The sequence below is a fragment of the Capsicum annuum genome, chromosome 1 (assembly GCF_002878395.1).
Source record: "Capsicum annuum cultivar UCD-10X-F1 chromosome 1, UCD10Xv1.1, whole genome shotgun sequence".
In the NCBI taxonomy this organism is placed as follows: Eukaryota; Viridiplantae; Streptophyta; class Magnoliopsida; order Solanales; family Solanaceae; genus Capsicum; species Capsicum annuum.
In genome coordinates this window covers 199,331,826-199,352,619 of record NC_061111.1, presented here as the reverse complement: position 1 = coordinate 199,352,619, position 20,794 = coordinate 199,331,826, and the positions used below count along the sequence as shown (strand labels likewise).

The window sequence follows — 20,794 nt, the reverse complement described above, 5'->3', positions numbered from 1 at the left end:
CCACAAGATTAAAAGATATTTTGCTAATTTAACACAACTTTAATTTAAAATCACAAGATTAAATTTTTATTTTATTTTATTAAACTTTGTATCAAGTTAAAATAAATTATTTTTTTTTAAAATAGAAAAAATAACAAATAAAATATATATATTTACTTATTTAATTTTATATAAATTTAAATATCTACCTGTATACGTTTAAAATTAAAGATCATGGGATGTAATTTTAAACCAATTTAAAAGGACACGTATGTATATTCATAATTAACCAACATTGTCATTTTGGCTCCTGCCACAGAGCCGATCTAACCGCCGGAAAAACTTACCTTTCCCCAACATTCCAAATAGTTCCAAATAAGACCGCTCCTTATACTGTTGTTCGTCTTTGGTTTGTATAATACACACTCTACTTCGATGGTTTCATACAATAAGCTTTCTGCTTGTTGTATATCTCACGAGTTCTACAAAGTTGCTACGAACAGCCCAAACAAAATTGCTGTTATTCAAGCTTGTGGGGGCCTCAAATTCGCCAAAGAATTTCAACTTTTTTGCAACGAAAATGGCGATGAAGAGACCATGGAGAAGTTCAAAGAGTATATTTCCTCTAAAAGAACGTCGATTAATCCTCCGGTTTATGAAGGTGATCAGTGCTTCACGTTTTCTGATGTTCTATCCGCCGTTGATTCTCTCAGTTCACGGCTACGACGCATTCTTGATGGTCATGATGATGACCCCAATCTTGTGAAGCCTTCTTCAGGTATGTATATATATATATTTATTTGATGAAGAAAAAATGGTGTAATATGTGTGTGTGTTGGTAACAGAAGTTTGTGACTTTGTGGGGGTATTAATGAATTAGTTTCTATTTTGTTTTTGTTACTGTTTCCTTATTAGTTGCCATGTTTCCTTCACTGTCGTTTTCCCTTTTCATATCTACTTTGCGTAGCTGTATTTGAGCCTGAGGGAGTGAGGGTCCTCTGGAAACGGCCTCTACCTCCATGAGATAGGGGAAAGGTCTGCGTACACTTTAGTCTCGCGAGAGCCCACTCGTGGAATTTCACTGGATATGTTGTTGTTGTTGTTGTGGGGTGTTAATGAATTAGTTGCTATTTTGTTGTTGTCTTCTGTTTTCTTATTAGTTGCTATGTTTTCGTCACTGTCGTTTTCCCTTTTTGTTCCTACTTTGATTTGCTGTATTTGCGCTGTGTCCTCCAAAAACAGCCTCTCTACCTCCACGAGGTAGGGGAAAGGTCTGCGTACACTTTACTCTCTCTCGAGCCCACTTGTGGAATTTCACTGTGTATGTTGTTGTTGTTGTTGTGGAGTGTTAATGAATTGGTTGCCATTTTTTTGTTGTTACTGTTTTCTTATTAGTTGCTTTCTTCACTGTCGGTTTCCCTTTTTGTTCCTACTTTGGTTTGCTGTATTTGAGCTGAGTTCTTTCGGAAACAGCCTTTCAACCTCCACGAGGTAGGGGTAAGGTGTGTGTACACTCTACCCTCTCTAGACCCCACTTGTGAGATTTCACTGGGTATGTTGTTGTGGGGTATTAATAAATTAATGTAAAGATTTGTTGAACTAGTATCCATGGAATAAAAATCAAGTCTTTCGTTCTCTAGTAGTTTTTGAACTATTTTTATAGACTGATTCTTCTTTTCTGATATTCTTTCTATATGATGAAGGAAAGACAGTGTTAATTTGTGTGTTAGCGTTTGAAATTTGTGATTAACTGCGGTTTTACTGAATTAAGATATAAAGATTTTTTATTTCCTGTTTATTTATGGAGTATCGTTCTTATTTCGGTAGTAATCTGTGTACATCTGCATTTTGTTAGTTTGGATAATAGTTCTTACTTAATTGTTTCCTTCCCTACCATCTCAATAGGTGAACATGAATATCTTGTGAATGTTGCTGCTGTGCTTTCTTGAATTTTTTGGTCTTTCTAATTTTCCTTTAGAATAAGGTCTGTGCTATCTGAAATTGAGCAACTTTTCCAAAAGTTTAACATGGTCCTATCTTATTTGTCATCTGGAAAAAAGTCTCTTTTTGCCCTTGGCTTTTGGCAGAGCTCAAATCCGAGGGTAATTTTAGACAACACTCAGTTCTCGAAGAGTTTGGACACGCTGAGTCCACCCATTTTACGAAGGAGTACTCGTTAAGGGCTAGGGAAAATACGAGAGAAATTTGCCAACGACAAGGGGTATGACTGGACCAAAAGTATAATGGAGGGAAAATTAAGCAACATCAGATAGCACTACGACAAATTTGGACCTTTTTCCTTAATCTATGTTTTCTAAGATTTGTAAACAAATATGAAATTTTATACCCTTTTCCGTGAAATCTTTTGGTTTTCTATTGTTAGCTATACAATCCTTCCAGATGTTGTTGAGCACTTTATGAGTAAACTAATTATGCATTACATCTTTTCCTGGCTAGTAGTTAATATGCATCAAACTGCAAATAACTGCAGTTCTAAGGACCAGATAGTCGCGGGATCTTCCAATCAAGGTTCAGAGCAGTATACACAGCTCCATAAAACATATAACCCAAAAATAGTTGGAATATATATGGAACCGTCAGTTGAGTACATTGTTTCTGTTCTATCCGTTTTGAGGTGCGGAGAAGCGTTTCTGCCATTAGATCCTTCTTGGCCAAACGAAAGGATATTATCAGTAATATCTTCTTCAAAATCTGATCTTATTGTGGGTTATGGAGCTTCAGTTGACAGAACTTGTCATCAACTTGATAAATTACAGAGGCTCATTCATAAAGGTTGTTATTCTGTTTTTTATATGTCAATGGAGGATTTCAATCAAAACAAATCTGACTCATTGTTAGTCTGGCCTTGTGAAAGCGAAAGGTCGAGATCATTCTGCTACTTGATGTACACATCTGGATCCACTGGAAAACCTAAGGGGGTATGTGGTACTGAAGTAGGTGAGTTGTACTTCTTTGAGAATGTTTAACCGTTTGTCATCAATTTATATTCACCATACAAAATTCTGTTTTGATCGTTCAGTTCACTTTACCGAGGCATTAGTTCAATTTATTTTATCATACACTTGCAGGTCTTTTGAACCGCTTTTTGTGGATGCAAGGATCATATCCCTTTGAAAGAGAAGAAATCCTTCTTTTCAAAACATCCATAAGCTTCATTGACCATCTGCAAGAATTTTTAGGAGCTATGCTTGCTAATTGTACGTTAGTCATACCTCCTTTCAATCAGCTGAAGGAAAATATATTTTATGTAGTCAATCTCTTACAGGTATATGCGAAGGGTTTATTTACCCTTTGATTTCTGTTTACTTGGAGGTGTATTTCAAAGGGTGTGCATTCTTTTCTCATTTGATTGCCAACAATAGTAAGGCTTTCCTATCCATTAGCCGATTGCAAACTGAAAATTGAGCCACCATTTTTTTTCCCGTGATGTAGAGGAAAATTTTGCCATAACGGGAAAAGGGTCCGATTTGCTGTTGTATTATTTAAAATTGAGCAACTTCCCTCAGTTATACTTCGGGTATAATTTTATACCCCCTAGAAAAGTCTCGTTTTTTCCCTTGACAGGTAGCTCCAACTTGTATCTAAATGAAAACATAGTATCTAAATGAAAACATAGTCGAAAGGGGTAAATTTGGACTTTCACTTATAGTATCTTGGCACATGGTGTCCACCCATTTTCATGCTAGAGCTTCACTAATGGCAAGGGAAACTACGAAATGATTTGCTAACAAGGGTGTTAATGGACCCAAGGTATGACGGAGGATCAGATTGAGAAATTTCGGGTAGTGTAGGGGCAAATTTGGACCTTATCCCTTTTCTCTGTTCTTTTCCATTCTCTGAGAGCATCACATCTTTAAAAGATTCCATTATTTATCTTCAGGACTATTCTATTAGCAGGCTCGTGGCAGTTCCATCTCTTATAAGGGCGATTCTTCCTGCTCTGCAGAGCATGTATTCTTCTACAACTCAGATTTCCTTAAAACTTCTAATGCTTAGTGGTGAAATTTTTGATATGTCGCTGTGGAAGTTGCTTGCCAAGTTGCTACCCCAGACTTCTGTTCTTAATATATATGGAAGCACAGAGGTAGATTTCTGTCACAGTGATTTACTTTTGAGTTAGTTATATCCTTGCAAGTTCTAATATTGAAACGATTGGTAGGGAAAAGATTCTGTCCATCTTTGTGAGTTACTTTTTGGACACTTATGTTCTTGTAAGTTCTAATGTTTGGACTGTTTGAAAAGAGAATCTTCCAAGTAATGCTTTCTCATATCAAACAAGATGCCAATTTTAAGATTGCTCTTAACAAAAAGGTAGCTTACATCACCTATCATTTTAATTCACTATCTTCTCTGAAGTCTTAATTAGAACTTTTGATGTTTGAAATAGGTTTCCGGTGACTGCACATATTTTGACTGCAAGTGGTTGCCCACAATGCTGAAACAAGATGCTCTGTGCAGTGTTCCAATAGGCATTCCTATTGACAGTTGTGATGTGGTTCTTGTTGGAGAAAATTCTCCTGATGAGGGAGAGATATGTGTCGGTGGAAGTTGTGTAGCTTCTGGATACTTTAGTCATCCTTCTATTTTGCCATTGGATAATGTGGTATTATTTGAAGAAATAGCTGATGCTAAGAACACTGAAAATGAAGCGAAGTGTTACTCTAGAACCGGGGATTTTGGCAGAAAGCTTTCAGATGGAAACCTGGTTTATATTGGGAGAAATGATCGTACTGTAAAGATCAGTGGCCAGCGTATTGCTTTAGAGGAGGTTGAAAGCGTTCTGAGGGAACACCCACAAGTAGCTGACTCTGCTGTGGTTTCTCGTTGTGTTCAAGGAGATATTTTACTTGTTGAAGCATATTTACTGCTCAAGCAAAAGGAAAACAACCTTGAGGTCTTCAGGTCCTCAATTAGATGCTGGATGGCCAGCAAACTTCCCCCAGCTATGGTTCCTGCACATTTCTACTTTGTTGAATCTTTTCCAATGTCTTCTTCAGGGAAAGTGGATTACAAGATGTTGACTACTTCTGTAGCGTCTGAGGCAGGCAACCATATTGAGATTGAAGAAACTCAAGATATCGATCTCATTAATGTTATACAAAAGGTATTTAACTAGACTTCAGTTTGATTAAGGGTTGTGATTCTGTTATGAAATGGGCTTAGCAATCTTGGCTTCGATTTTCATTCAGTGCAATGTTTTCCATGATTAATGTGAATTTTTTAGTTAAATATAATAAGATGTATTTAAGCAGTGCCCTAATCTCCATCATGCATTCTTTGAAACCATATGCAATATGAAGGAAAATCACGCGCAGTCTTTTAGAGTTCATTGCTGCATATATAAGTGGGTAAAAGTTGTTAGGTTGTCTTTGGTATTCCGGATCCATATGCTTCTTGCTTATGGGAATTCATTCCCTTTTGAGCAATTTATTAGCCAATGTCGCAAGAAGGAAATTGGGCCGCCTAAACTGAGACCTAGGGACTTGGGAGTGTTATGTAGTTTGGCATAGTCTTGGGGTTGGAGAAACTTATCAGTGAAACAACTATACAGTTAGTGAAGATATTTTTCTACAAAAAATTGTTAGCTTGGTACAAGGGTGTATCCAAAAGAGTAAATGAAAAGGTGTTACATATCAGTGAAACTTTTTGTTTTTCAGACATTTTTGGGCACTTATGATATTTCAGTTAGTATAGGTAATGCTCTTTTTGGAGAACTACCTTTTGTATAAACTTCTGTACCTTTTGTATGCAACCTGTCGTGCTGGGGTTTCTTAGCATGTTAACTGGATGACGTTTTTTATTATTGATTTATACTCTTGCAACAAGCACTGGGTATGCTGTTGTTGATACTCTTGCAACAAGAGAGCTGGCTTGCAATATGGTAGCTGGCTTGCGGCAAGGTATTTCGAATATAATTTCTTATTTGGCGAAGACTAGCTTCCAATCTCTTGATAGCATAATGTTACGATGCGTACAATGTTTTTGAAATTCCTTTTGTTATATTTATAAAACTTCATTTGTTGATATCTGTTAAGCATGTAAACATGGCAAGTATCTTTAGATAAGGGTAAATATGGCAAGTATCTTTAGATAAGGGTAAATATGGGCAAGTATCCTTATATTGTAATAAGTCGAGGACTCTGAATGCCCAATTTTGTAACGGGAAGGATACCAAAATAAAAATAAAATATAAAAAGTACATGAGGGAATATCAGGTTGTGTATTCACAGAAAATCTGTTCTTTATCCATTTTCTACATCACTCCGAGGTTGTGTCGAAAATATACACAAGATGTGCAAATGGATTAACCACATATATCTATCTAGGTGTCCGAATTGTCTATGTTTCCATTACTGCCAAAAAAAATAAACAAAAAAGATGTCTTTTACTCCCTACTTCTCATTGCTTTCATGGGAAAATGAACTGTAAATCCTCTTTCGCTAATTTGAAGTTATTCCTGCTGTTTGGCTAATATATGGTAAAGCTGGAGAGATCTGACAGCTGATTTATCTGCTGGGAAAAGGGTGGTATAGAATTTATCTTATCCAAAGAAAAGGGTGGCGGAGGCTTCATATATGCCTTGAGGGTGTTCTAGACTCAAACTGGGATGCCGCAGTGAACGTATCATGCCTGACAACAACAACAACAACAACAACAATAGCAACAAACCCAGTACATTCCCACATCATGGGGTCTGGGAAGAGTAGAATATACACAGTCCATATCACTACCTTTAAGGAAGTAGAGAGGCTGTTTCCGATAGACCCTGGCTCAAGACAAAGGACAATAAACAAAAAACATCAAAAGCATGGGACATGATAAAATAACATAGGCACGACATCCACGAAAATATTGTACATTGCCAAACAAATGACACCAAAGCCCTCCTAACTACGGACTACGACTCACCCACACACCTTAGCCCTCTATTCTAATGTTTTTCCTCCATACCTTCCTATTTAGGGTCATGTCCTCAATCAGCTGTAACTGCTCTATGTCACGTTTAATCACTTCCCTCCAGTATTTCTTCGGTCTACCCCTACCCCGCTTGAAACCATCCAAGGCCAACCTCTCACACCTATGAACCGGGGCATCCGTACCCCTCCTCATCACATGCCGAAACCATCTCAACCTCACTTCTCGTATTTTATCCTCCACCGACACCACACCCACCTTCTCTCGAATAATCTCATTCCTAACCCTGTCAGCCCTGGTAAATCCACACATCCAACGCAACATCCTCATTTCCGCCACCTTCAACTTTTGAATATGAGAATTCTTAAGCGGCCAACATTCCGCTCCATATAACATAGCCGGCCGGACTGCGACTTTATAGAATTTGCCTTTCAGCTTGGGGGCACCTTCTTATCTCATAAAATCCCCGAAGTGAGCCTCCATTTCATCCAACCTACCCCAATACGGTGAGAGACATCCTCATCTATCTCTCCATTCCCCTGAATCGTGGACCCAAGATACATAAAACTATTCCTCTTGCAAACCTCTTGGAAATACAACTTCACTACCACCTCCTCATCTTTCCTTGAGTTACTAAACTTGCACTCCAAGTACTTCGTCTTGGTCCTACTCAACCGGAAACCTTTAGACTTCAGGGTTTGTCTCCAAATCTCCAGCTTATCATTAACACCTTATCGCGACTCATCAATCAAAACTACCTCATCCGTAAAAAGCATACACCAAGGCACCTCGCCTTGTATACTCCGTGTCAACACATCCATCACCAAGGCGAATAAAAACGGACTAAGAGTTGATCCCTGGTGCAATCCTGTCAAGGCCGGGAAATGCTCGGAATCTCCTCCCACTGTCCTTACCCGAGTCTTCGCTCCCTCATACATGTCCCTAATTACTCTGCTGTACGTCACAGGGACCCCCTTCGCCTCCAAGCATCTCCATAGAACCTCCCTAGGGACCTTGTCCTACGCCTTTTCCAAGTCAATAAACACCATATGTAGATCCCTCTTCCTCTCTCTATACTGCTCTACCAGTCTCCGCACTAGATGAATTGCCTCAGTCGTGGAGCGACCAGGCATAAATCCAAATTGATTCTCTGAAATAGACACAATCTTCCTCAACCTCCGCTCCACCACCCTCTCCCAAATCTTCATCGTGTGACTCAACAACTTAATACCCCGGTAGTTGTTGCAACTCTGAATGTCACCCTTGTTCTTATATAAAGGAATCATCGTGCTCCATCTCCACGCCTCGGGCATCTTTGCGGACTTGAAAATGTTGTTAAACAAGTTGGTCAGCCACCTCAACCCTGCCCCGCTAGAAAACTTTCAAAAATCTATCGGGATCTCGTCGGGCCCTGTCGCCCTGCCCCTTCAGATCTTGCGAATAGCCTCACTGACCTCCTCTACCTTAAAACGCCGACAATAACCGAAATCGCGACACTCCCCGTAGTGCTCCAACTCCGCTAGCACAACACCTCTGTCCCCCCTCCCCATTCAAGAGCCTATGAAAATACGACTGCCATCTCTTCTTAATGTGGGCGTCTTCAACCAATACTCTGCCATCTCTTCTTAATGTGGGCGTCTTCAACCAATACTCTGCCATCCTCCCCCTTAATGCACTTCACCTGATCCAGATCCCGCCCCTTCCGCTCCCTAACCTTGGCAAGCCTAAACAACCTCTTTTCCCCGCCTTTATCCTCTAACCCCTTATACAAACTCTCAAAAGCTGTTGTCTTAGCAGCCGTAACCGCTAACTTAGCCTCCTTCTTAGCTAACTTGCATTCCTCCCTGCTCACCCGCTTCTCCTCTTCATCCTTACTCTCAACCAACTTAGCATAAGCCACCTTCTTCGTCTCCACCTTCTTCTTAACATCTTCATTCCACCACCAATCCCCCCGATACCGGCAAGACCAGCCCCTCGATACACCCAACACCTCTCTAGCAGACTCCTTGATGCAACCAACAACCTTATCCCACATACTATCCACGTCTCCCCTACACTCCCACACCCCCATCCCCTCCAACTTCGCCCATATCTCCAAAGCACTAATCGGAGTCAGGCCGCCCCACCTAACTCTAGGTGGACCCTTCCTACCCCGCCTCTTCTTGCCCTTCTTGATAGCCAAGTCCATCACCAGGAGTCTATGCTGGGTCGCAAGATTCTCACTCGGGATTACCTTACAATCCTTACACAAAGCTCTATCCCCATTCCTAAGCAGCAAAAAGTCAATCTGAATCTTGGCTAACCTACTACGGAAAGTAACCAGATGCTCCTCCTTCTTCGGAAAACTGGAATTCACTACCACTAACCCGAAGGCCCTCACAAATTCCAAAAGAGCAGCTCCCTCATCATTCCTAACCTCGAACCCAAAGCCTCTATGCACATCATCATACCCTAACGACAATGACCCGATGTGCCCATTAAAATCCCCTCCTATAAAAATATTCTCTGAACTAAGCACGCCTCTAACCACCTCGTCTAAAACCTCCTAAAAACTCTTCTTCTCCTCCTCGTCCAGACCTACCTGTGGCGCATACGCACTGCAGATGTTCAAAGTAAACCCTCCAAAGACCAACTTGATAGTCATCACCCTATCACTAACCCTTTTAACCTTTACTACCTTCCCCCTAAGCTCCTCGTCCACTAAGATACCTACGTCATTCCTACGCCTCTCACTACCAGAGTACCACAACTTGTACCCATCAACATCCCTAGCCTTAGAACTTACCCACTTGGTCTCCTGGACATACGCAATATTAATCTTTCTCTTCCTAAGAATCTTAACCAGTTCTATCGACTTCCCCTGCAGGGTCCCTATATTCCACGACCCTACCCTCAACCTATCAACTTTCTTATCCCCTCCCTTAATACCTCGCACTCCGTAAGACAAACCTAACCCAACACCAACCCCCGAACCCACTCCTAGCGCCTCAAGACATGACCCTATTCCACCATGAGTCACCCCAGCCACTACTCCACAAAAGGCACAGCAAAGGGTAAACACAGCAGTAACTATAGAAGGTACACTCAAAGCACAAAATGCAATCAAGATTTCAAGAGCAACAGACGCTAGACACCAATACTCAGAACAAACAGCCCACAACAAATTAACCCACACAAATTATAAACAGTGAAGATATCGGAAAAAGTGCGGTACAATAAAGTGCGATAAAATAAAGTTCAGGGGTTAGAAGTCACCGGGATACTTCTGCATGTTGTTGGTTCCAACACTTTTGATGTCGAAATAGGTTGCCGATGCGTCGTCGGAAATGTCGCCGGGGCTTCGTCTGGTTATTGCCGGAATCTGGACGACGGAATCTATACGCCGGTGTCTTTGTATCAACTTGTTACCGGTGCGTCTGTTATTGTAGTCACCGGAATATTATCACTGGAGTTTCGCCTGGGGGACGCTGGGCCGGTTGTGGACAGAATCTACTGCTCCCTATGGACGGCGCGGTTCACTGTCTTCCCGTCGCCGGAGTCAGACGGTGGTAGCCTGCCCTCGCCGGCGAGATAGATGGGACGGCGGTATGGGGAGAGAGCAAGACGGGAAGGAAGAGAGAGACCCAAGAGACAGGCCAAAGGAGAGAGAAGGGGATGGCTTACTTACCTGCCGCCGGCGGTGTTAAGCTGCCGGCGTTTGTGTCACTGGAGAAGGGCTTGTCACGTCAAAGGAGACGTTACAATGAGCAGACGTACGTTGGAGAGAGAGAGTGTATTTTGGGGAGAAGCGAACATATCATGCCTGACAGACTCCAAAATGTCTAGCCTTCAAGTTACTCTTGAAACATGGCCCAGAATCTACTCATGGAGTGTGCTTTGATGATGTTGTAACTTAGCTAGGTGTACAAATAATGAAACTAATTTATGGGAAGGACGAGTGGATAGTAGACTTCTAATAATACTGTGAGTTGACTGTTACTCTTGAACATTACTTACATGCTTGTCGCTAAAGTTGACCAGTAACAGACTCATCATTGTTAAGTTTAGTTGTTGAACTGTGAATGATTTTATGCATACGTGCTGTCATATTGTCGTGGGTCACTTGCTCTCTAGTCAATGTTGTGCTTTCTTACTTTATTTAACTTTTATTGCGCAGGCTTTTTCTGATGCTCTGATGGTTGTTGACAAGATCTACCTTGATGATGACTTCTTTGAGATGGGCGGCAATTCTCTATTAGCAGCTCATGTCTCCTATAATCTAGGAATTAATATGAAGGACTTGTATGCTTTTCCAACTCCATTAAAACTTCACAAGGCCATTCGATATAAAAAAGTGTCCTCTAGCAATGAACTTATAGCTGATGCTTTAGTGGGAGGGAAATTGCAAGTGCTAGAAAAAAACAAGCTTCCTTCTAATAAATCTTGGATATTTGGTCTAGATAGCAGAACCTCTTTGAGTTTAACCAGTGATTATACCGTTAAACGTTTGAAAACGGATCCAGATTTGGATCTTTATCCCAATGATGTTAATGGAAGAGATATGCATAATTCAACTTCACCACAGGTTTCATGTTCTTACAGCCGATGCAACAAAGTAAGGCATGATGCTGGTTGTAAGGGTTACAATTGCCGTTCGGTGTTGTCTTGGGAAGTTCCACATGATAAAAGAGGTTTCATGCGAGAACAGTGGATGGTCTACCTGGAGTCTTGTGTTGATGCATCACCACTAGTTGTATTTAAAGAAAGACGTGTTTATCTGTTTATTGGAGCTCACTCCCACAAATTCTTTTGCATTGATGCAACAAGGTAATGCCACATGTTTGTCTATGGTGAATGTAATTGTGAAAAATAAGAAAAGATAAAGAAAAGCGTGCTAAGGACAAATTTCTTACACTTTTGAGTCCTACATCCACTTGGTTTAGCTGAGGATGGGATTTGCTGTGCAATCAGTAACCATCCACTGTTATCTGGGCTGTGACCCAAAATAGTCCTCTTTGGATTGGAATGTCCGAATATGAATTCATAGACGAAACTTGTAGGTCGGACTGTGGAAAATTTTTTGCTGTACAAGTCAGATCGCTGCAATTTTTCGGTAGTATTACACTTGCCAGGATAGAATACATCTTCTGATATTGGATAATCGATGTACTTCTTTATATTACACAAATTTAGTTTGCTTAAATAGCTTGTCTAATACTCCCATCCAAGTTGGTGCATATAAATCGTGCATAATTAGGTTGATACATACTTCCGCCATGCCAATAATTGGGATACTTCCTTTTTTGCATCATCCCAAAATGTTTGACACCATTACATATTATGCAACTTTTACAGCTTAAAAGTTAAAGCCATTGAATCATTCAAATTTCTACATGATGTGATGTTTCTTTTATCTGGCTCACTTTTCATCTATTTTTTGATAATGGTAACTTCTTGTTAATAGCAACATAAACAATTACAGACTCAAAGAAAATAGACAATTACACATCTAAACAAAAACTTACAGGGGAGCTATGACTTCGAGCATGGATCTAACTTTTCATCTATTATTTAATGTGGTTCTGGTAGCACTAACATAATAACCTATAAGTCACATTGACATCTTAAACTCTATGTCTAGTTAGTAAGATAGGACAAGGCGATATTTAGGATTTTGAGGGCTGGAGAGGGTGTTGATGATTATATCTCCAAGCTGATCATTTTATTTTATGAATGTTGTGGTGATATCACATGTGAATATATAATAAAGTGACATTTGATTTTTATGTATTTTCTGATATGGGATCAAGCACAATTTTTCAGTAGTAGCTAGTATCAGCCTCTGGAAATATTTTGTTCTACCTACCGTTATATATACTTGGTGTTTTTGTTTATCTTTGCCATTGTTACTTGAGTTGTGAAGTATGTGACTTCCTTGTGGACTAGTCCAAACCAATGCTTACTGGATGGCTGCATTGTTGACTCAGTTTTCTTATTCCTTGAACCTAGCATTCTGTTCTTTATTGATAAACGAGCAATTTTATGCTTAACTTGAGATGGTTTTTAGGCTTCTGTGATGAAAAGTTAACTTCACTGCAATTGTGTTTAGTGGTCTTGTTTTGTGGGAGATCAAATTACAAGGGCGTGTTGAGAGTTCTGCAGCAATTCTAGATGACTTTTCTCAGGTTATAGATAAGTTTTTTCTGTCGTAGTTTTCTAGTTTGTAAGTTTTACATCAGCTGAAAGGGATTTCACCTACAGGTTATTGTTGGATGCTATGACGGAAACATTCATTTTCTGAATTTTTCAAGTGGCATCCCTTGTTGGAAGTTTCAAACTCATGGAGAGGTATGATTTGATTTACTGTGTCAGGAAGTTATACTGTCTTGATTACCTTTTCAGTTGAACTTCTTGATAATGATTAAAAGATACCATAATTAGAGTATTATCAAATAATTTTTCAGACGCTGCCTTTTTCCCGTCTCCAGATAATAGCATGTGATGTTCTCCTGTTTATCAATGTGTAGATCCTTCTACCTTGTTGTTTCCACTCTCTACCATTAAATCTAAGGATAATGGAGAAGTGACAGAAATGGATATGATTGCATATTGTCTAAAGTATTTGTTTCCTTTGAAGTATTTCATGTCCAGGAAGTGTGAAGGGATCAATGAGTTCACTTGCCCTGCCAAATTCATTCATTTTTTTTGTTGAACCTGCCAAATTTGAATTTCTGCACAAAAGATGTGACCTCCACAGGAATAGTCTAAATGTAGTTTTGTGAAGTGGTCTTTGATTTTGAAAAACACTGGCCATAATAAACTGTCTAGACAGATTGTTGTGAAGAATGATTAGCTTTATTAGCAAATATATATATTATAGTGCCAATCATGACAGTCATGGTCCTTGAAGTTTTGTAGGGTTGGAAAATGTAAAATATTTAGTGCCAGTCCATGTAGCTAGTACTACTACAACGACAACATACCCAGTGTATTCCCACAAACTGGCGTTTGGGGGGGGTAAGATGTACGCAGTCCATACCACTACCTCGGATGAAGTAGTAAGGCTGTTTCCGATAGACCCCTGGCGCAGGACAAATAACAACTTAAGGAAAACAACAAACAAAAAGGGATACCGCACCAATAGCAAATAAAAGTAACAGGACACCCGTAGAGTAATGCAATATGCAGTCTATCCAGAAATCCCAAACATCATCAAAACACCATGAGCGAGGAACTACAAGCCAGACGCATGACACTACGACTACATACCTAGAAGCAAACAAAGCACACCTTTCTACTAGCCCGGACACACTCCTAGCCACTAACCTTCTACCCTAATCTGCTCCCTCTACACATTCCTATTTATTGTCATGTCCTCGGTAAGTTGTAGCTGCTCCATGTCATGATTTATCACCTCCGTCTAATATTTCTTTGGCCTATCTCTGCCCCGTCTGAAGCTATCCATAACCAATCTCTCACACCTTCGTACTGGGGCATCCGTACATCGCCTCATCACATGCCCTAACCACCTTCACCGCACTTGCCACTCCACCTTCTCCCAAATACTCTCATTTTGAACCTTATCTCTCTTAGTAAGACCACACATCCGTTGCAACATCCTCATTGTCGCCACCTTCAACTTTTGTATGTGGGATGCCTTGACTTGCCAACACTCCACTCCATACAACATAGCCGGATGAACTGCTACTCTGTAAAACTTGCCTTTCAATTTAGGAGGCACCTTCTTAGCGCACAAGACTCCCGAAGCGAGCCTCCATTTCAACCACCCTACACCAATATGGTATGTGACATCCTCGTCAATCTTTCCACTCCCCTGAATCATAGATTCAAGATACATGAAACTATCTCTCTTCCGAATGGCCTGGGAATCCAGCTCCACTACCACGTTAGCCTCATGCATCAAGTCATTGAACTTGCAGTCCAAGTATTCCATCTTGGTCCTGCTCAACTGAAACCTTATAGCTTTAGGGTTTGTCTCCAAACCTCCAACCTATCCTTAACTCCTTCTCGGGTCTCGTCAATTATAACTACATCATCAATAAATAACGTACACCAAGTTATCTCCCTCTAATATGCCGCGTCAAAACATCCATCATCAAGGCGAATAAAAGCGGACTAAGCATCGATCCTGGTGCAACCCTAATTAAAAAAGTGCTTCGAATCTCCTCCCACCGTCCTCACATGGGTCTTCGCCCCGTCATACATGTCCTGGATTGATCTTGTGTACGCCATTGGAACACCTCTAGCCTCTAAGCACCTCCACAGAACCTCCGTGGGGACTTTGTCACGCGCTTTCTCAAGATCGATAAACACCATGTGCAAATCTTTCTCCCCCTCATGTAGCTAGTACTAGTATAAATAATTTTAAATGGTAGAAAATGCATTTTTATTACCTAGTTTATAGGGGTCATGACTTTATTTTCTTCTTTTTTTGAGTTGTGCACTTAATACACTAACTTTAAGAGCCCGCTTGTGATTGCTATTAGAAAACTGCTTATTTGAGAATCACTTTTATAGAATAGTTTTTCAGAAAAGTGCTTTTTAAATAAAGCAAGTTGTGTTCGGTAAATTCATTTGAAAAGTGTTTTTGATAAACAAATTGTGTTTGGATAATCTTTTTCAAGAAGTGCTTTTTTGAGACGGATGACCAAAAAGGATATGTATTAATAGACTTTTACTACTAAAATCAATTTATAGAGGAAATTTATTTTAAATATCTATTATGATATTTTTAATTAAAATTTTAATTTTTATTTAATTAAAAAATACGTACTCTAAAATTTTTTAATTAAGATTTATATACATAAATTCATTAAAAATATTAAATAATGATATATTGCTTAAATAATTTAAATATTAATTAAAAACATCAAACAAAAATGAATATAAAAGTTTTCATAAATTAAATCACTACATATGAAAAGAATTAACGACAAAAATAATTAGTCTTTCATACATCATAAAAATTCTCAACAATTTCATCCCTAATTTTATCACGTAATGTCTCCATATTAGTAGAAGATCTGACTTGTATTTCTGAAGGTATACCAGAAGGTTGATCTCCTTCTTCGATCTTTGTGATGATGTCTTCATTAGCATAATAGTTAAAGCCTTTATCAGTAGTAGAGCGCTGTCGTATGGAATTATGTATAGTCCTAGTAGTTGTAACAAAATGAACTTGAGTGTTAAATTTAAAAGATGGCATTGAGCGTAAGAGAGCAAATCTATTTTTTCAAACTCCAAATGTTCTTTCAATTGTACATCTCAAACTGGAGTGAAAGAAATTGAAAGTTTCATTTGAATTTCTGAAGTTAGAATTACGTCTGAAATCAGAGAGATGATAACGCTCTCCTTTATGTGATCCTAATAAATAACCAATCGTTGTTGGATAATCCGAGTCTACTAAATAATATTTTTTAACACCACTATAAAGAAAATTAATTAATTAATATAAAAATAATATAATTTATAAAATAATATATATTGAAGTGTCAAACTCAAATGGTTGCTCAGATTGAAACCATCTACTCCCTTGTATACCATCTGGTAACACTCCAGATGATGGTGCCCACACATGTTCGCCAGTAGCAACATTCTTAAAACATATCTCCATTTGAGTTCGATATTGTAAACCTTTTTCTTTAAATTTCTCTATATCTGGAGTTTCCTATAATGATAAGAAGAAATAAGATATATTATTAGTGACCAAAATAACATAATAACTTATCAAGCTTAAGTGAATAATAAGTAATAAGATTAAAAGTACCTTTATTTTTTCGTCCACCATTCGGCACTCGCTTGAATGGTTTTCTTCTCGCTATCCCATCCTAAATCAATTTCCATTCCAACTAACACATCCCATTTTTTCCAAGTGGTTTTAAAAGTATCCCATTTATTCTTCAATTTGAGTTTATCATACTTTTTTTCGGTTCTAGCATTGAACTTAGTCACCAAATTAGCCCTTCCAGTTTTATTGAAGAGAGTACCCTGACGATTTCCGGAGATAACTTCATCCACACATAAATTTAAAAAGAACTCTATGTTCTTTGTACTCTATTTAGCCTTCTCAACATTACTCATTTTCTATGCATTAGAGATATATGGTTAATAATAATAACATTACACAAAATAGTGAAAAAAAAATATTATTGCCAAGATAAAAATTAAAAGAAAAACTAAGAATTTCTTAAACAACGATATTATCACATTTGCTCTTATACGTATGCACATAAAAAATCTAGTTATATCATGTCAATTATTAAAAAAGGCATACCTTAAAGTGAGAAAGTAATCTTCATTCAAAACGCAACTTATTAATAATAGAGATGACTTTATATTTTAGAGAGCAGTAAAGTATATGTATATATGAGAAATATTACTTATATTTATAGATAAAGGAGTAGAAGTGCAGTATGATAGACTCGTTAAATAAATAGAGGCTTGAAGAAAACATCAAAAAAATATTTAAAATTAGATTCTATCTGTTATTTGTTACCTTATTTTTTTGGATACATTTTACTATGTCAAAAATATCTAAACTAGATTATATCTATTATTTGTTACCTTTTCTTTTGGATATATTTTTACTGTGTCAATACTAAAATTAAACAACCACATTCATACACGTAAATTACATGATAACAAATATTTAAAATAAGATTCTATCTGTTATTTTTTTTTTTTTTTGGATATGTTTTTATTGTGTCAAAATTTATTAAGAATAAGCAATCATCATATTCTATATGTACACTACATGGTAACAAATATGTCATTTCATGAATTATTTATTTAAAATTGAATATTCGAGAAAAAATTTACAAGTACTGCCAAAATATCATTTAATCTTGTAACAAGATTCATCCATCATTTATTATCATTAATAATAAAAAGTAAAAAGTTATATATTCTTTGGTGATCATCATCAATGATATTTTCAAATTTATTTAAAGCAAATGAGTGAAAATGAATTAATAATAATATATAAATCATAAAATAAAATAAAGAATTATGATGTAACTATGAAATATAAAATTTTAAAGGGAAAAGACATCGTTTCCACCCCAAACTATACAACAAAAGTCGAGGTCACACCTAAACTATAATAGTGACTTATTACCCACCTAAACTATCAAAAAGTGATATTTTTTAACCCCTAGATTTGACGTGGGAAAAACATAATTAATTAAATAAAAAAAGCCGCGTCTACATTAAAAATTAATGCAAAAAAAAAATAAAAAAAAAAATACTCACTCTACCCAACCCCCAACATCCATCTCCCCTCCCCCACCCTCAAACCATTATCTTCTTCATCACCCCCACCCCCAAACCATCATCTTCTTCATCATCCCCTACCCCCAAACTCCAACCCCACCGAATTGATGTCAATTTCACTAATTTCAAAATCTCGAAATGAAATTTGAATCACTAATTTTTAACTAAGCTTAAACAAGCTCGCCAAAAGTCAAATTGAATTTGTTGTTTTCACTTCGATAACGTTCCGACGAATGCAAACGGTGACGAATATTGACAGATGGAATTTTGGGATTTAAGTGATATACCGAGTCAGTGGTGATATCACTAGAACGACAGCGACGACGATAGAGGTTAGTTCGCCGGAGGAAGTATTTCTAAGCATGACTTGCAACCTGTGTTGGTGTGCGAGTCTTGACAAGTTTCTAGAGATTTCTCTCTAGTCCCCTTTTTACCTACTTTCTCCAATCCTAGCTTGTGCTCCTCCTCCGTCCATGCAACCCCTAAATACTGAAATCCAAAAGACAACCAAATTGATCAACAAAAACAGTACTACTATAACAACATAGAACATCAACATAAAACTTTAAAATATGATCGATTAACACATTGATTTTCAAAACAATCAATAGACAGAAATATGAGAGAAACAGTTATTCCATAATCCATATGAACAAAGAAATAGAGCAAAATAATTAGAGATCTGATAAGGGTGCTGGTACCACCATCACTATTCCTTCTTCCTCATCGTTGCCAACGAACGTCATCACCACAGAACTTAGCAATTCAATTCCAAATATCCAATCAAAAATCACAAAACCCAGATGGGTTTTCTCTAATTACTAAACAAATTGATCACAATTTCAAGCAAACTAACAAAATTCAGATGAATTTTTCTTAATTACCCAACAATTTGATTACAATTTCAATCAAAAATCACAAAACCCAGATTGATTTTCCTTAATTACTCAACAAATTGATCTCAATTCCAAGCAAAAATCTCAAAATTAAGAATTTGATTACAATTTCAATCAAAATCACAAAGCTCGGATGAGAAAACCCAAAAATAATCGTTAAATATAGGAAAACATAATAATTCAAGCCTTAACAAAGGTGAATTGAGGAAAAATTAAAGTGATTTTGATGAGTGAATGATGAAGAAGAAGAGAAATAAATTGGATGTTGATGAGTGAATGATGAAGAAGAATAGAGAAAAATGATAGATGACAAAATTAAAAATAATAAGGGGTTTTTGATATTTTTTATTAATTTTTTTGTATTATGCTGACGTGGCAAGCACGTGTAATACACCACACCACATGCAAGTGGTATAATGCTTTACATGGTGTAAAAAGTATCACTTTTTTTTAGTTTAGGTGTGTAATAGGTCACTAGTATAATTTAGGTGTGACCTAGACTTTTCTTGTATAGTTTGGGGTGAAAACGATGTCTTTTTCCAATTTTAAAATTAAACTTTAATCAAACTTATAAGATATGTTAGTTAATTAATAAGGGATATATGTGTGTGTGTGTGTGAGAGAGAGAGTGTAAGTGTGAGTAATAGGGATATTTTTGTTATGAAAGTTTTTTTTTTTTGCTTCTACTTTTTTTGAAAAGTAGAAATTTTCTGCTTCTTCCCAGAAGCAGAAAAGTTGCTTCTGCTTCTTTTTAAAAGCATTTTCGAAAGTTTACCAAACACCCTTCTTTTAAAAACAAGTGCTCTTTTTTTTTTTTTCAAAATAAGTGTTTATTATGGGAAATAAGCAAATCCCAAAAGGCACTAAGTCTTCAACATTACATGCAAAAATGTGGAGTTAATAACTTAAATGGTCACTCAACTTTGAATTTTACTCAGAAAATCATTCAATTTTAAATGTTTTACTCAAAAAGTCACTCAACCCATTTTATTATTTTTTAAACAAAATTTTGCTTATGTGGATTTTATTTTAGTAACAAAATTCTAAAAAATACAAAATATCCACTTAATGACCCTTTTATCCTTTCCTTCATTCCTCTAAATTATCACCACTTCTTTAGTTCTTTCTCATATTTTGCTTCTCCTTCTATTGTTGTTTCAACCATTTTTGTTCCATATACACCATTATCCAAAGTATTGACTCATGAATTTGTAGCTTTATTCGTCACTTGATAAAAAATAATCTATAAATTACTATTCAAATGTCACTGAATAATCAATATCCTTTTAACAAAAAATACTACTTATAAGATAACACATGCAACTAATGAGTAAAGGTCATACGAAAACAAATTTTTACAAAATAAGCAAAATTAAGTGATTTGATTTTTGTATTTTGTACTAGTACGTTATTCGTGTTTTTTTCAATGTTCAAAACTGAGATTATTCGAAGTTGAAGAAACTCAATTTCCTTATTATTATACAACTCGGATCACTGATTCCTTTTGTCTTCTACTATGAAAATATAAGAACATAGTAATGTTCTCTGTATTTTGTAATATACTATTATTAATGAAATAGTTTTTAGTTAACTATGATTTTGATTAACACCTATAAATATTTATATAATGAAGTGATTTGTCTTTTGTATTTTGTACTAGCATCAGTAATTTTTATCATCCTCTATATTACCCTCCATATTACTTTGGACAA

General features: G+C 37.1%; 1 protein-coding gene across 10 annotated transcripts in view; it reads left to right on the top strand.

The window, feature by feature from the left end:
• Nucleotides 1–271: 271 nt before the first annotated feature.
• Nucleotides 272–20,794, top strand: part of LOC107843870 (putative acyl-activating enzyme 19) — a 38,615-nt gene continuing 18,092 nt past the window's right edge. For 7 of the 10 annotated variants that reach the window (XM_047399985.1, XM_047400004.1, XM_016688292.2 and 4 more), the window contains exons 1-8: nucleotides 272–757; nucleotides 2,437–2,937; nucleotides 3,069–3,265; nucleotides 3,881–4,084; nucleotides 4,388–5,104; nucleotides 11,072–11,721; nucleotides 13,004–13,079; nucleotides 13,156–13,242. In XM_047399985.1, coding sequence (XP_047255941.1) covers nucleotides 415–757; nucleotides 2,437–2,937; nucleotides 3,069–3,265; nucleotides 3,881–4,084; nucleotides 4,388–5,104; nucleotides 11,072–11,721; nucleotides 13,004–13,079; nucleotides 13,156–13,242 — 2,775 coding nt within the window. In that variant the 5' untranslated portion in view covers nucleotides 272–414. The remainder of the gene's footprint in view (nucleotides 758–2,436; nucleotides 2,938–3,068; nucleotides 3,266–3,880; nucleotides 4,085–4,387; nucleotides 5,105–11,071; nucleotides 11,722–13,003; nucleotides 13,080–13,155; nucleotides 13,243–20,794) is intronic. The other 3 variants (XM_047399978.1, XM_047399969.1, XM_047400007.1) reach the window with 2 other exon arrangements.